Here is a 17,677-nt window from a genome sequence, read left to right as displayed (position 1 = left end):
AACTAACTGTGATCACATTTTTTAGTCACTTGACAGCCCTACTATAAACCCTTAATTATTTGTGCAAATAACACCAGCAGAAGTGACTGAAAGAGACCCACCGTGGAACACAGAGTAGTCTCGTGGCCAGAGCATTTGACTTGAATGCAAGATACTGAGGATCAAGTCCCTGGCCTGAAATCAGTGAAGACTTGAACCTTGATTTCCAACATCACAGGTGAATGCACTAGCCACCAGGTTATTTATTACATTCTGTCTCTTCTCCCCACAAACTCTCTCTTCTTCTCTCTCTTTTCTCCCCTATTTTGAACAACCTTGAAAGGTCCCAGATTCTTTTTTATACAGAAAGGGAGGATTTTTGAAACCTCACAAAATGTTGTAGCTGCAAAAGGCCAGGTCCAGCATGAAGCTAGGCTTATGCACAAAGTGAGATGCATGTGCTAGGACTTTTCCTTTCTCTAGTACAGGAACTATCTTAATCCCAGAGATCTTTGAACTACTGTAGCTCCAATCCTCCACCCTAAGTGGAAGAGAGCCAAAATAAGAGATGAAAACAATGCTTTATTTTAAAGGAGGTAACAGTTGCTGCTGTTTACACACCTCCAGGGCTCTGCAAAGCATTTATCTTCTAACTGGCAAAATTTCTCTTAGCGGTTGCCAAAAGGGTGGTGCACCCAAGGCTTAACGGCTATAAAGTGTCTTTAATTACCATGGGTATAGTGGTGGGTTGTGAATTTACCATAATGTCATCAGAAATGTAATTAGCACTGCTATCATTTCAAACTTCTTTTTACAATTTGTTCCTTGAAAATGTGTGTATACTGTCAAAGCAAGTGAGTTATACAAGGCTAACAGAAACAACGCAAGTACACTTGAAAAACAGACAAGGAAAAATAACTGACAAACAATGCAGAATCTAAAGAAAGCATATGCAACAACAAAACTCTAGCAACTACACTTTTAAGAGGCTGCTGTGATATGGTTTGGTGCAGGGATGGGATGAATATTTGGTTGACTTTCAAACAGTGCAAGTTTTAGAGATTAATTTATACAAATTGATGAAAAATATAATGCTACTAGCTATCAGACACCACTGGTGAGTGGTGGCTCAGTAACCATTTGAGATCTGCTGCATCTATTCAAACGCTGCATACAGTAACGTACGCTTTTAAAGCACTTTAGAAGACTGGTATTCTTAGCATATAAAAAGATCAGTCTTCCACGTTGGATTGTCTTGTCACAGCAACTTACTGCATTATCTAATTGTTGAGATTTAGCATCGGTCTTCAGTATATCACATTAACTGCCATGTATTTAGTGAATACATACAAAAAATTCATCCCTTCCCTCACTGGATGCACATAGAAACAAATAGAAGCAAGTTTAGAAGAAATATAAAAGCAGTAAGCAGTACCTGACCAGAAAGGAGTGGAGGAAGGGGGAACAAAGCTGTAGTCTGGAGGAGTTACAAAAGAAAACCCACAGAATAAAGAGGGGGCTTAGAGAAAGAAAGAGAAAAAGAGAGAAGCAAAAGAACATTGAAATATTGTCAAAATATTTAAATATTATTATGTAATCATCAGTAATAAGGAAACTAAGGTCCTATGCTGAGCAAGTCCAGAAGGACATTTTTTGGAAGACATGGACAATTTGGATCTAGAATTTAATCTTTCACAATTGCATTTTCAAAAAATAAGACAGAAAAACACCAACCAGTCGGGTTTTAGAGAAAGGAATTTCAAACAATTTATTCTTGCAGGTAAAATATTTTCTCCTTAAGTTTTAAAATGCTTTTTATTGGTGCTTGAGCAGGTGTCTGCCTTCAAATATGAGAGCAGCCCTAGTGTATCGTCAGGATTTGTCAAATGCCTGAAGTTGGGTATGTGCTTAACTACCTTACTGAGTTAGGTTCTTTTAGAATGTGTGTTCACATTTCACCCAGATAGACATTAACATCAGTGGGAATTAGTGCATATGTCATATCCTCTGAGGACCAAATAATGTCCTTGAAGATACCAAGTTCAGTAAACTTGCTGAGGTCCTGAGTGCATGTAGGATGGAAGAATTTGGCTGGGTCATCTGTTTAACCAGTAGAGCCAAAACTTCATTCTAGCCCCTTGTTTGTTGAAAAAAAATGTAATACTACCCCTAGACAATCAAAGCCTTAAAGAAATTCCTATTAGATCTCTAACAAATCCATGGTGGCCTATGGCCATATTTTTTTAAATGGAAAAAAGTAAAGATAAATGTACTGAATTTACCTAACCCAGAAATGTAACCCGCTCGTCCCATATGTTCTCATGTTTCATCACTCTTTTTTTGAGAAGCAATGAAGAAATAATAGTAACAGCAAACAGAGATCTCCAAATACGATGTAACTATTTATAAAAGAAACATTTCAGAGTAGTTTGGATTTTATGCACATTGCCACAATATACTCTATCATGCTGCAATGCTATTCTGGAAAAGCTGAGTTAGCGCTTGGTGGTTATTTCCCAGCACACACCTGCTGGTAGTGCTGATGTTCTCATGGGATTTAAAGAGAAAATGGAGGAGCATTTTTCCTTTTTAACAAAATTGCACCATCAAGGCCCAGATGTATATTGAGGGTAGTGTAGAGCTGTACTGCCCACAAGTTTACTCTTTGCTTTCAGATGTTTATTTGCAGGACTATGGACTTGAGCTTTTACATGCAGCGAATGAAAAAAGCAAAGGTCTAGCCATGCAAAGATCACCCATATGTGAACAGCTGTATCAAGGACAGTGTTTATGGACTGATGGTTATGCAAACGAGGGAGGTGACTTTAAAAAAGTGCAGGTACAAGTTCCAAGGGAAAGAAAAACACGTTGCTATAGCAGGAAAGAAAGCTATGGAACAAAAAGGATGATGATACAATGAGCAAGAATAGGCACTACGTATTAGACTACACAGCTCTTTCCTGTTCTTACAATATGCTGTCTTCTTTAAAATAATTTTACTTCAGATCTGACTGAGGGTTTGACTCTAACAAGAAAATCGTGCCTCCACCTAAAACAAAAGGGAGTTTTGCTATTTAATAGTGCTAGGATGCTAGTGACAAGAGGCTGTCTTTGTTCTAGTCACCAAGCAGTAGTTTCAACGCAAATCTTTAAGAACAGAGGGGGGGTTTTTTCTTTTTACTATATTAACATAATTCCTTTTAACAGTTAGGTACCCAGGGGTCAGCTTTGAGTGCTAGCCTAAATATTTATTTAGGAAAACACCTGACAATATTACTTAGTCTTAATTACTTCGTAAAAGCAGCCAAAACAACTCTGTTCACATTCAAATTACTTCATAGACCCCATTCTAGACAGGCCTCAAACTGTCATTTATTTTGGCTGACATTTACTCACGTTAATCAGGGTGTTAGTCACATGACTGTGCTACCATGTGTTTCTGGATAGTTTTCTATTTTGGGCTGGGGGGCAAGGGGAGGATTGAAGATGTGTGCTTATTTTTCTAGGTACAATCATGTGTGTTCATAAAACCAAAAGTCTAGAACTAAAAACTAAACCCCAAGAACAAGCCCTGCAATCAAAACTCATCTTAGTAGACTTACTTTTTAAAATAAAATCAATGTGAAATCCTAGGTATCCTGACATATTCCATGGCTGACAGCATAACCTCTCAAGCAGTGCAATAAATATCTAAAAAGAGGACATAATTCTGGGGAGATGTGGGATTAAACAGAACCACTGCAAAATGTTCTGAATTATGCAGAAAGCCAAATTAATTGTAGCCACAAAAAAGATTAGGTTCTAATGACAATTTACTGTTAAGAAGACTGTGACTGAAGTAGTTCAGCTTTTAAATCACCCTTTGCCTAAGTAGTAACATAAAAAAAAAGTATTGAAAGTCATATAAATTACTGGGAAACCAAGGAGCCGATTAATACTTCACCCTACGCAATGTAAATAAATAAAACCATATTATACACATACATATATATAAATGAATGTATATAAATGAATGAAGGTAAACCTCTTTTCTATTATCTTAGAAAATTAAGTCATCTTGAAGTTGCCTTTTGGATTTCAGCACCTGTAGGTGGTACAGTTTTGTCAAAGTTTCCAGTAGTTTGAAACCATCCTGTATCAGAAACATTCTCTCTATTTAGGCCCAACATGTACCAAGGACCTTAAAATCCCTTCTGTTGGAAGCTTGACAAAATAATGACACCAACCAAACCCGTGCTTGTGAAGTCTGATGCAGATGGGATGGGGCTATCCCCATCCCTCGGAAACCTCATTCTTCTTGGCTTGCTAGAGAGGCTCCCTCTCAACAGCTAGCCTTTCTGCTTTCAAATGAGAATGGGAAAAGGTCAAGAAGCAACTGCCATTGCAGGGTGATTGAAGGGAGTCAAACTCCAGCAAATCTCTTGGTTTGTTCCAGCCCCTCCTAACAAAACATACAGTCTGATACTCAAACTGCATTGAAATTCAGATACTTCAGGGTTCACACAACCTAGATTTGAGACTATTCTAATGCCAGCTTGGTGAAAACTAACAGGACAGCTGTAAAAACTAAGCAGCATGATTTACAGATGGTTTGCAAATCAGGGATACTTTTCTAAAAAAAAAAAAAAAAAATCCCACACACCTCACAGGGACATGATGACACTTCAAAAGAAAAATGTCAAATTCATTAATCAAAGTGTCACCTTAAGTCAAAGTATCTGGGCTTTGTTAACAGTGTTGGGTAAATCTATCAGGTTTTTTACACTGGAACTCTAAAATGAAACGACTTTTCAAGTTTGGCCTAAAGAGAAAAGTTGTCAATCCCCATTGGCAAATGTAGCAAAAATGTCTGAATTCCATGGTAGCACAAATATAGGCTTGTCAACTTCCTTACAAAGGTGAGAGCACACTATATTTATTTCTCCTACCCTTCCATGGATTTCCCTTGAATTTCTGTCACAGGAAATTGTTTAATTTGGGTGGAATTAAGGTTGTGGAATAGGTCTATGTAAAATCTTACATCCTACAAGCACTTGCAGTGGTTTGCCCAATGCTGCTGCAAATCACTACTTTTCCAGCTGGTATGGATACCTGCTATCAGCTGGTCTAAGAGAGGGAAAAAAAAGTAATTATTGTTTGTTCTTATGTTAAATCAGCTAAACTATGATCCAGCAGAGACAGGAAAGATTGTCCAGGACCTCCGGGCAGGCCAGGGATGAAAGGGAAGAAGAGAAAGAGATTGCAGGGAGGGATGGTGGAAAAGGAAGGAGAGGGTAAGGAAAAAGAAAAACAAGGTGGAAGTAATTACTAAGAAAACATGGGAAACAAGATATCATAGGAGAAAAAAAATTGAAGGGCTGGGAAGCAGGGACAGGAAACAAGAGGAAATGAGATGATATTAGAAGACCAAATGGGGAAAACTGATACAAAGAGGGATAGTTTCTTAAAATGATCTATCCTAAATGCTCCTATGCTTCTGTATAAGGAAGGAGAAAGCCTCCTAAATTACACAGATGTGTTCTTGGACTAAAGGTCTGAACAGGTCAAAATCTAAGATATATAGTAAATTATGATGATGGGATGGCCAAATCATTATCACAAGAAACTAGGCCAGAACTGTTTCCTCATTCATAGCACACTTCATATTGTTAAAATTACCATTCATTGTTATTTTCCTTTTACTTTCTGTTGCAGTGCAAAGGCATGGGCCTTGCATGCAATGCTGGAAAATCTAATCCAACTTCATAAAGAAAAAACCGTTTTACATGATATGTAGCAATTCTTTTGATGCAACACTGGACTACTATGCATTTAGTGACAATAGTTTCACAGCATTCCATTTACGCTAGAAAATGTTCAATATTAGAAAGAGGGATAGTACAATATTGTAAATCCCCACTGTTATGTTATATACCCCCAAATAGATCTGAAACAGGTGATTGAATTACATGTATTTTTAAAACTCTTAAAAAGTATTACATGGTCTTACATATTCAACTATAAAAACAAGATGACTCAACAAATGATTTATTATTGGAAAGAAGATGTGCCATTACTGAAAACCTAGTTTACAGTATGTGGTCACATTACATGACTGATTCATTTAATTTCCAAGCCCAGATTAGAAATGGACACAACTGCTTATTAATGCACAAAGCAGAAAACAGTACAGCCAATTCAAATGTCTGCAAAAATTAGGCAGATTGCAAATTAAATTTCTCACTAGCATTTGTAATAGATTCTTGAACACCAATCTGATTTTAAGTTTGGCAGCAGAGAAGTCTCGCTAGACATGTTCATAAACCTGCTGGCAGATCTGGTTCTGCTTAGCTTCAGAAAAAATCATAGCTAAATGCATTACCATATTAATTGGTTATATGTCAAAAAAGCAAAATGAAGATGTTTTAAATATCAGTATGTTTTTAGTATTTAAATGATGCCAAACAGTACATAAAATTGTAACACTCACTGTTGCTGCTTGCTCTGTTATTCCTTGGTCCTGCTGAATTTTCATATTCCTTGTATGGAAACTGAAGAGTAGTATCCAAACTTCGGAAACCTTCTTTAAGAGAGTGGTGCTTGTAGTATTCTACAAGTTCCTTTTAGAAAGGAGAAAAAGTAATTACTGGAAATTTAATTTACGTTTTCTCCAAAATTCAAGTACATAGCTTACAACAATTTTACTACATGTGAGCTTACTATATTATATATAATATACTACTAAATTTACAATAAAACCATGTAGCCTAAAGTATTGTCTGACTGCATAGATATACTTAATGCTCTGTCTGCTATTTAGCATAAGGTACTTGTATTATTACATGTTTGCCCAAAAGTATATGGTACATATAAAAATGACAAAACACCTATTCTTAGTGTTAGAGAATTACTTAGTCCTTAAAGCCAAGTTGCTGAATACATATTCTCCTTTCCAAGGTGGACAGAGATGTCAGCTGTTAGTTATACTTTGTACATATCTATATTTTCCCAGTTTTTTCCTGCAAAAATGTTTATCCACATATTCATTTCTAAACACATACAGACACCAGATAAGAGTATGAGGAGTTTTCTTGTCAATAGTTACTTCTGCATCAGATATATGAAGCATGTCAAGTTTTCAAAGTGGTGTCATTAAAATTGGTATACTGCATCAGATGACACAAGGAGTGAGGAAAAAGTACACACATTCACTACATGCCCATCCTGAGAATTTTTGTCTTTTATAAATGATTTGCCAGAATAGCATATAGAAGCCTGATGCTTCAGTAGTGACTTCAGTCCTTGCGCTAAACATTGAGTGTCTGAGCTGTTCCTATAATCTTATAAAATGTCCTAAAAAGTACCTGGGCTCTTACTAATCTAGTAAATGACTGCTAAATTTGAATTAGCCAAACTATGGATTGGATTAACAGACTAGTTTCCACAAGATAAATACAGAGCTTCTAGACAAACTAAGGAATAAGAGCAGAAGCCAAGCAGAAAAAGCTAGCCAAACACACTTCATTTAATTATTCTGTTTTGTCAATCATGGTGTTTCACTCTTTAAAACCAAAGTGAAAAGCAAATCAATTTACTGTAAACATTTAACTCTCATCAACAATTCATTCAATAATCCTTTAAGTTCAGCCATGTTTAAGTTTCCAAAAAAACACCAGTCAGGCCAAGCCTCAATTCAAGCAAGGAAAAAGCATAAATAGTTTTCTTCTGATTTAAAAACAGGCCCAACATAATCAGACTATCCTCAAAAAACTGAAGCAGTTCATGAAAATAAATTTAATTCCAATGAAATCAGCTCAACAAAGTCCATTAAGTGTTGCAAGTTTTTAAAACAATCTTAATGTTAATCCCCTGAACTGAATTTGGGAGAATTTTAGTCCATGTTGTGCAATACTGTGCATCTCAATAGGTGGTTCTAAAGCAGTATCTAAAGCAAAAATCAAAGCTACACCTTCTTTTACTAGTTTATAATCATTGATCTCCAAGCACTACAAGTAAACAGAAAAAACTAGAAATAAAATAAATATTTGGGCTTCCATGTCCTTATATTAGCTAAGAAGGCATGCTGCAGTTTCAGCAAGGCACATCTCTGACAAATAATCAGTAAGTATCCAGATTCAAATCATCATAGAGACAAGCAACAGAAGCTGACTTGTAGGCAGCTTTCAGAAACAGAACACTTGTATAAAACAAATGTATAATCTGGTAAAAGATAAAGTTGATAGGAATTTAAACTGTTTGATTTAGCCAGGGTTGATTGTACTCATTAAGTTAGGGAGCATGGGATATCAAACACCTTTAAAACCTTAGCTTGTGCTCATAATACAGATGCTACACTAAAATGATTAAATGATGATCTGGGTTAAAACATTTACAGTGGCAAGCTTAAAACTGGTGAACAGCTGACTCCTCAGTTGATGCAAACCAGACTCCACTAAAGACAACTGCAACATTTATGCCACTAAAGAACCTAGCCCTACATCACTTCATCCTGATATGTTATTCGCTTCATTCTCCCCATGTTAAACATAATCTTAAAAACACATTTAATGAAGCATGTTGTGAGAACACATCCTAAGGAAGATATTATTTCATTGCAGATACCTGCTTTACCCTTCCATGACAGCTTTGTAATAGATTTACTTGCTCTGCCTTACCTCTGTTGTTGTACCTGGCCTCCACAGCAATGTCACTGTTCTATACTGCATGCTAATGGCACCCATCTTGATCTACCCATCTGTACCAACACTGCATATGGCAGACTTTGTACTATGCTAAGGTTAGGTCATCAAGTAACTCTTTTCATATTAAATGTTACCAAAGAAGAACAGCTACTGAACAGGCCTTTCCAGCAGAGATTTCTTTCATCCTCATCTGTCCCTTCTGATACAAGCTCTTTATTTTAGCTTTCAGATTTGTGATCCTGTATTTATCTCTGATCTTAATGCTTTCTTTTGAGGTTCATGTCAATGATACTATAAAGCCGTCTTATTACCATCAATGGAAATTTTGCAGGATATGACTTCAGTTGACATGCCTTGCCAAGATACTGAAAGCCCTTACATGCTTTCATCAGTTCCCAATGTTACGTTTGTGGACCTCATGACCACCTCCCTCACACATTTGTGAGGCTGTGTAGAGGCCTGTTGAAATCAGAGCTGGGATATCTGAGTACATTACTCTTACATAAATAAAACATAATTGGATTCTAGCTGTCAAGTGAAAACACACACCAGTTTGTGAAACTCTCTTGGAGGCGCTTTTGCAAGGAATCTATTTCTGCTCCTAATATACATGTCCTTAAAGTAAGATCTACATTAAGCATAGGTCTTTGTTCAATTCCCTGTTGTGCATGAAATATTCTTGCTTTAGAGCAGAACCGTCCTTTGTCAGAATCTACATTTAAAGCAAATGTTAAGACTTCCTTGTTTTACCATGTGTGGCGCTCACTTATTTTGAAGTCCTGCATTTTTATTCATCATTTTAGATCATTCAGGAAATTTGCAGTCTAAGTGCAATCCAATTTATTGCTCCAAGTATAACATATTGAACCAACTTCTTTTAACAATGCCCCAGAAAATGCTTATATGGTGACATTTCACAAGTGCATGGAGGTCCTACATTCAGTCACCTTACATTTATGATTGTTGTATTACCTAATCAAAACATGTGGACTTTTATTGAGAAAGCTCCAAAGTAGGGGTCAGAATTTAAATGGAAGATGATGATGTTATTTTCATTAGACTTTTAAAGTCAGTAACACATCAAAAACTCAGGGCTTTGGCCCAACACTAGGGCCTCACTGAGCTATGCTTGGTGCAGAGTCTGAAGGTGATGGGGTGGTCCATGTGCATGTGTACCATCTGTCCATGACATTTTGTTCCCTAGCACAGGTTTAAAGCAGTTTTGGAACTGCTCTATTTAAGCTGGTTAATAATCACCCTAATGGGTAAGGATTTTTTAAGCACGTCTGCAGTCCAAACACAAATTCATTTTCCATATATGGTCCTTTTGCTGTGGAGAGAGACACACTGTTAGCTATAAAGCTGAGGAAGGAAAATCTTCAAATAAAACCTCTACTGTTTGTCAGCACAGAGTGCTGTTGCTGATGCAGCACAGCCAGCATTTTACATACCATATCTTGTACATCTGATCTGAACAAGGTTAGACAACATGCAACTGAAAATGCCAGCAACTACCTGGAGGCCCTTTTGAGTCTAGTACTCTCAGTATATGAGCAGGACAAGTTGTAGGAAAACAAGAGAAAAAAAAACACCCTATTAAGGTAGACACACCCTAAACATTAGATTGTACCTGACAGGCACTGGCCAACATGTAGGAATGGTACATAAAAAAACTCTTCCAGAAGCCATAGGCAGAGCATAGCCACTGTTAAATCCCTCAACAGATATGGAGAGATGTGGTATTGGTATGGAATGTTACTTACATTAGTATGAAAAGGGACACTACAGGCATGTACAGACATTCAGGGAGGAGAGAGGGTTGCAATCAGAGCTGAGTAGCCCTGGGGCTGGGGCCAGCGGCTGGGCTTTCCCAGCCCTGGGGCTGCACTGGTAACTGTACAGAAGTGCAGGACAGTTAGATCAGCCTAAAAATTCCCAACCCAATCTAAGTTAGACTACCTCAGAGGTAGAGTTAACTTAGATCAGGTTGGCCACTTTTAGACTGATCTAACTGTCCTGAATGTCTGTACAGTTTGCACTTAAATCCACCTATCTAGTGTACCTGGGCAAATAAGTTAGACTGGGTGGCCATTTTTAATGTGATCTAATCTTTCTCTAACCTCCCTGAATGTTTGTACCTAGCCTACAGGGGTAGTGTCCAGTCCTAAAAGAATTCAGAGATGTCATTAGTTATTGGTCCCTGTCCAGGATTCTTGCAGTCTCCTTCCTTGCATACCATTGCATAAGGCACAATTTGGCCCCAAATATAATTTTAAGCATACATCATTGTTACAAAGGCTGAACACCACAAATATACAAATGGGTTAGAGTGATGTTGTAGCTATGATGGTCCAGGAATTGTGAGAGACATAGTTGGGATAGAGTCAGACAAGCTTTTGAATGCAAGACATTCATGCTTCAACCATGCAGTTGGCCCAATAGAAGACACCACCCTAAAAAATCTTTGCCTCACAAATATATAAAAGCATCCTAAGTGGGAATGATGGACATTATTCTGCCAGTCTTTCAGCCTAGATTCATAGATGTTAGGGGCTGGAAGGGTATTTCTTCAAAGCTGATGAACCAGCACATAATTCAATGGGAGTATGTACATGGGAGTTGCATGTTGAGGGGGGGGGGGAAAAAAAAACCTAATCAATGCTTACCATTACATTTTTAAATTTCCTATGTTCTGTAATGTGAAAAAGGCCATCTCTTGTTAAAATCTTGATGTGTTTCACTTCATTATTGTACCTGTGGGCAATGAATAACTTATGAATATAAATGTGTTTTTAATCAGTGGAGATCAATAACTACCTAAGGGCATGCCCCAATAACACTACATGAATAAATTCTTAAGACAAAATGTATATTCATGCCAATACAAAGTTGACATCTAATTAACCAAATATATTTATTAGGGCATAGCTGAAGATGCAGTCTGAATTCAGAAAAATCCCAACTACCAGTAGGTTCTAATGAGGAGATCCTGTATATTGCTTGCTTTCAAGTTCATATTGAGAATCAATATGGAAACAAACAAGACCCTCATAATAATTTCCGCTGATAAGACTCATTTACCCATACAATACTGAAATGTTTTATACATAAGGCCCCAGTCAAACTAAAAACTTTTTCACAGGTTTAAAAGGAATACCCTAAACTGGACAGATGATAATCCTAAACCTGGGGTAATTTCATCCAATCCAGTACAGCTATGTATGTTGGGGGGAAAAAAATCAAAGATAAAAATACACCACTGTAATTGACACCAGTTAAGGTTTTGTCTGTCCACTTCCATCCCAGGATAGCCACTCAAATGCATTTTAACAACTCCTGCAGCAGTGGGATACTGACAAGTCCTTGTCCCCCTGCTTTACCTGTGGCAACTTAAATTACTTTTGGTGCCTCGTAGTTGAGGAAGAAAGTTGATTGTGTGGAGTTAGGAACAGGTTAGACAAAGGCTTGAATGGGATGGTTTTAGATGGGGACAAACCTGCTTCAAGCAGGGGATTGGACTAGATGATCTCCAGAGGCCCCTTCCAGCTCTACTTTTCTATGACTCTAGCTATATGAAAAATGTGCTCCCTTGCCACATACTGGCAAGGTACAGTAATAGACACCTCCTATCTACCCCAGGATAATTAAAATCAGAATAACAAAAAATATGTAAAGTATAGGGTATATTTTAGTTTCTCCAAGGCCTAAAGACCAGGTCATAAATGACCTTTATTAAACCAAAGCAGGATTTGGATGAAATTTAGGCATATCAATCACAAGGAAAGATCCAAATTGACCCCACAAAACTGCTTAGACACCCAGATTCAAACTGAATAATTTATTAGGTCTGATTAGGTCATTTATTTTGGCTTGAAAAGTGCCTTATGTGCATAGACTTGGGTACTGGATATGCTCAGAAGCAATCTAGATCAGCCACTTAGGTCCACGCACTCTCATCTATGAGTGGAAACAAACGGCACCTTCATGCTACCATAAACATTTTATGGCAACATAAAGGCCAGGCAAACCGAAGGAAAGACCCCTTGCCAAGCCACAAATGCCCCAAATTTGTGGCTGCAACATAGGTGGCATCAATTCGTGGTAGACAATTTATTGTGGTAGACAATATATTGTGGTAGACATCTGTTAGGTTTATGGTGGGAGAGTGTGGTCAGCCCAGAGCTGTCTGGGACTTGAGGGGTGCAATCCTGCATGCCCTGGAATACCCATGCAGGATCAGGCCCCTCCAGCCCTGGGAGTGCCTATCTAGCTTTCTCTTCTTACCAAGATGCACTCTGGACAATCTCCAAGTCACCTCATTATGAGAGGAACCTTGACTTTCCCCTCTTACAGAGACATGCCCCAGGGAATCTCTCAGGTGCATCTCTCTAAGTAGCAAACATATCACCCATTGTCTCACAGGACTGGGCCAGTGTGGGACAATGGGAGATATGAGTTTTGCCCAACAAAGCAAATTTGCTGTGGAAGGACGCATCCTGAAATGGCAAATCCACTTCATTTGGCAATGCTTGTTTATACCCAAATACATACTAGGAACCAACCTGAATTTTGCCCAAATCCCTAATTCTTGAGGCAAAGTCAAAGCAAACTTAGTAACTGTTTGATGTTACTCAATGCCAAAGGAGATGGTGATGTTGCTCACCTTTTACACCTAACAGCTTAGCAGGAACAGCACTTGCCTAAGTCCTAGGTTCTAGGGCCTCCCCCTATGGTGATTTAAACCCATGTCTCCCACTTCCCAGTGGACTACCATGATCACTAAGATAGGTGGAACCCTCCTCTACCCATTTTTTCATGCTGGTCCACTACACAGCCAACAGGATCCAAAGGGAAGCAAGCAATGGAAGCATGACACTACAGCCTACTCTATGTTATTTCTCTAGGAGGGTGAATCCCAAGTTCTGGGAATCTCTAGTCCCATAGCTATTTCTTTTCTTTTTTTAAACCAATGACTGTCTAATGAAAAATACATAAAAAGACTAGGGAACAAGGAAGAGAGAGAGCAAATTTCCTAAAACCAAAAAAATACGTATGACTACACAAGCTGCAATGAGATGTATGATGTTCTTTACTGATTGCAAACATTTCGGCATCAATGACAACAGAAAATCTATTTCTATAAAAATGCTCATCCCACTTACTTAATGCTAATCGCATATTCTCCTGATTCTTTGGTTCTATGCCGCACCAGGTAAGTGCTATTTACCCTGTTGGTGAGCTCAGTCTCCGCTTGCAATCTTTCCATGGCTCCTGCAAACCTGTGCCAGAAAAAAACAAATACATATTAGCTCTTCTTCAAATACGTGCCATGGGTGTATTAAATGTGCAATTTACAGTTCCAATATTGTACACAAGATTGTGATTAAAGGTTGCACCAAAATACTACTGGTAAATGAAATGCACGTTGGGATTGTGAAAATTCAGCATACCCAGAAAATATGCAACGGCATCTGCCACCTCCTGGTACAGAAAACCATGGTCCCTATTCAAGAAAGCATTTAAGCACATCCTTATGGAAGGAAGCACTTGTGCAAATTCATTCATATACATAATGACTGTAGATGGCAACAGCACTTAAGCACATACAAAAGTGCTTTCCTGACAGATATATGTAATAACACCCTCTGAATTATTAATACATGAATTTTGTAAACAAATAAACATTTTCCTGGGTTTTTGGTTGTATCCATGTTAGTCTAAGGACACAGGCAGGCAAGGTTCTTTGAGTAGATGTGATACCTTTTATTAGACCAGCTAATAAAAGGTATCACATCTGCTCAAAGAACTTTGCCTGCCTAAACCTTTTCCTTTCATTCATAGTTAACCTATTTTCTTTGCAGGTTGAAATTTATGGCAAATTTAATGGACAGGTTAAACTCCAGGAAGTTATATAAAAAGTCTATTTCAACCTACGTCTGATAAGTCAGACCAAAACCCAAGAGAAATAATTATGTCACTGTCTCTGCACTCTGGTCTGCATGGATGCTTTGCCCTGCTCAACACAACCAGCTCAAGTGGGGCTCCAGAATGGTTTGCCTGAAGCTGGCTGTTTACAGCAGAGGTGCTCAACCTCAATCCTGTAGGCCGAATGCAGCCTGTGGAGTCTTGGAATCTGGCCCACAAGACTCACCACAGATTGAGAAATTTGGTGGCAGGGGAGCAGTGGCAGTTAATACTACCACACCTCGCTGCCAAAACCCCAAAACCCATGTGGCAGGGCTGGGTGGACCTGGGCCGTGACCCTTGCACAGCCAGACGGAGCCAGGCCATATCCCCTTCCACTATGTGGCTGAACTGGGCCAGGCTGCCCCCTCTCTCCTTTTGTGCAGCCAGCTAGGGACCCTGCAGGATCTGGCCCACAGAGGGATCAGGCACAGCCCATCAGGTCCATGGGCCGAAAAGGTTGAGTACCACTCATTTACAATGATTTAAAAGTTTAACTTAGAGAATAATGTGCATTGGTTAATTTATTAACATGATGTAATTGCCAGGCTTTATTTTTTAAAGTAGATAATTGCAGAGAACAGTACCTTGCAAAATATATTTCTAAAATGGCAACATGTTATAGCAGCTATAAAATCTCGCATTACTGTAGTATAGTAACCTTTTACTTTACTAGTATATATTTTTCATACTAGTCACATTATTATTATTATTATTAATAAAGATATTTAAATATCATAAGAGATAAAACTTATTTAAGAGTAGAAAATCTCTGATGCGTTTTCGAATTTGTTGCAAAAACATCTTAGGTTGAGAGTTTAGGCAATGTTCAGTCTACAAGACACTTTTCAACTTAAAATTACAAACTTTTAGGAAAAAATGGTCTTTAACTGGATATAGCCTCAATTATAACATTGAAGAATGAATACTAGAAATGTATTTTATTCAATTAGATACAAATGGGGGTGCTATTTGGATCAGGGGGTCTCATCCCATTTGCTATAAAACTTGTATAAATCACGAGTAACTACACGAAAGTGATAAATTAGTTTGAGAGCAGAATCAGTCCCTTATTTTATTTTAAGGTGAAATTAACTCCCATGCAAAAATTTCACACTGTACCATGCCCCATGTAAGCTGTACACTGGCAGTGAGTTGATATATTTGTTCATTTCCATCACTACTGATTGCCAAAATTTTGTTTGAGGGAACTGCAAAATTTTCCACAAAACAAAACATATTTCACTCTGTTAATTTTTATCATCTCATGTAAAATCAATTTGCACGCTCTGTGTTGTACTGATCTTTTATTACACCACTTCAGAAACCTCTCAGACTTGGACTATGTAGACACAGACTTGTAACCAAAATGTCAAAATCATTAAGCACATTACATGAAAAATGCTTTTAGACGGTGCATATTTGTTTTTGTTTTCCCCAGCCACTAAACAGAATCCTAGAATGGATGAAACAATATAAATTACTACTAGATAGCTATAAAACACTGTTGCTTTTAGGTACATACAGGTGTCACATTTGGATTGACCTAACCAGGGTTGGGTTGATCTAAATGCCCAATTGTATAGACGTGAAGATGGCTTAAATCACCAACAAATGGCACACCCTATCTAAACTAATTCCCCTAAGGAGGTACGCTAACTTAGATCAAGTTTAGGTTAACCTGATCTCGCAAATGCTATACAAGTTTGCACTGCAGCCCCAGGGCTGGAAAATCCCAGCCACTTACTGCAGCCCTGGGTCTGCACCATTCCCATGCCCCCACCAACTGTGGTTGGCCTATTTTTAGCTCCCCAACCTTCCCCCACCCCTGACCAGGCAACCTCCCTTGTGGGCCCACTAACCTCCCGCAATTCTGCCAAACCCCCCTCCTTCCCCTCCCCAATCCACTAACCCCTCCTCCAACCCCAATTTACTTACACCATTTCCCCACATGGCTCCCAGGAACAGCGAACAGATGCATTTGCCACTACCAGTCTGCGTTCATGAGGCTTAAAGTAAGCTTCATGAACTTAGGTCAGGTGTGGCAAACAATTGTACGCACCTTTTCTATGACTGTTTATTTCAAGACAATTTTTGTGAAGCTAATCCAGAACTCACCATAGTTGGCAAGAGTAGTCAACTGGTTTTGGCACCTAGAACGTGAAAAGAAATCACAGAATGAAATTAAAGAATGATTTTTCTTTCCTTAACTGACACATATTTAGGAGGCATTAATTGAAATTCCAAATACCCCATTTACAAACTAGAAAAATGGAGAAAAGAGTCAGATCAGTCAGTTGGGTCTACTGAATTAATTCATTCACCATTTCTACTGAACTAATTCATAAAGTGAGAATATTCTATATTGCTTGGAAAATAATATTTAAAAATACATTTTTGTTGTTGCTGATTTTGTTTTTTTTAAATCTCTGACTGACAAATGCTACAAACCCTGGACATTTTTTCAAATGAATTGAAATCTATTTTTGCAATACATTCACTCAATGATCTATAAAATACTTGTCTAATGATACGCATTGTTGAAAATCATCATTAAAATTTGCAGCTAAATGTACAATGATGCAGTTAACTCACTCACTGTGTTTTGAATTAGATTGCCTTGAAAAGGCTGTCAGCTATGAGGCATGTTGTATGATCTCTTGAGATAGTTAACAGGAATAAACAGATTTCTGATGTACTTTTATGACTTGATTCTAATAAGCTTTAAATTTGTACTTGGATTTAAATCAGCGTGTATATTGAAGATCAACTGTTTTAATTTTTACATAATTTAAAATAAAAACTGCAATCAAACATAATTAGGATAAAGATTGATTCTCTCTTTCTCTCTCTCTCTCTCATTACTGTAGATAGGATCCTATAATGTCAGCATTCCCTTATGGCTATCCTACACTCCTATCTGAAATACTTCAGAATAGAGCTATTATTTTAAAACAAAATAATTAATGGGCATTGGGTGTCTCCAAATCCCACAACATGGTAACTGTGGGGTTTTTTGTTTGTTTGTTTGTTTGGGGGGGGGGGGGTTCCCC

The 17,677-nt window shown here is 38.0% G+C and overlaps 1 protein-coding gene across 1 annotated transcript in view; it reads right to left on the bottom strand.

The window, feature by feature from the left end:
• The window catches only part of VAV3 (vav guanine nucleotide exchange factor 3), a 398,006-nt gene that overhangs the window by 14,201 nt on the left and 366,128 nt on the right, over nt 1–17,677 (bottom strand). Inside the window, exons 22-25 of the mRNA XM_019502081.1 lie at nt 16,743–16,777; nt 13,823–13,939; nt 11,327–11,414; nt 6,449–6,578 (exon numbers count right to left, since the gene is read on the bottom strand). Of these exons, the coding sequence (XP_019357626.1) occupies nt 6,449–6,578; nt 11,327–11,414; nt 13,823–13,939; nt 16,743–16,777 (370 nt within the window). The remainder of the gene's footprint in view (nt 1–6,448; nt 6,579–11,326; nt 11,415–13,822; nt 13,940–16,742; nt 16,778–17,677) is intronic.

The sequence above is a fragment of the Gavialis gangeticus genome, unplaced genomic scaffold, assembly GCF_001723915.1.
Source record: "Gavialis gangeticus isolate Ggan-Ray unplaced genomic scaffold, GavGan_comp1, whole genome shotgun sequence".
In the NCBI taxonomy this organism is placed as follows: domain Eukaryota; kingdom Metazoa; phylum Chordata; order Crocodylia; family Gavialidae; genus Gavialis; species Gavialis gangeticus.
Note: the sequence above shows the minus strand (reverse complement) of the source record. Positions and strands in the feature narration are given on the sequence as shown.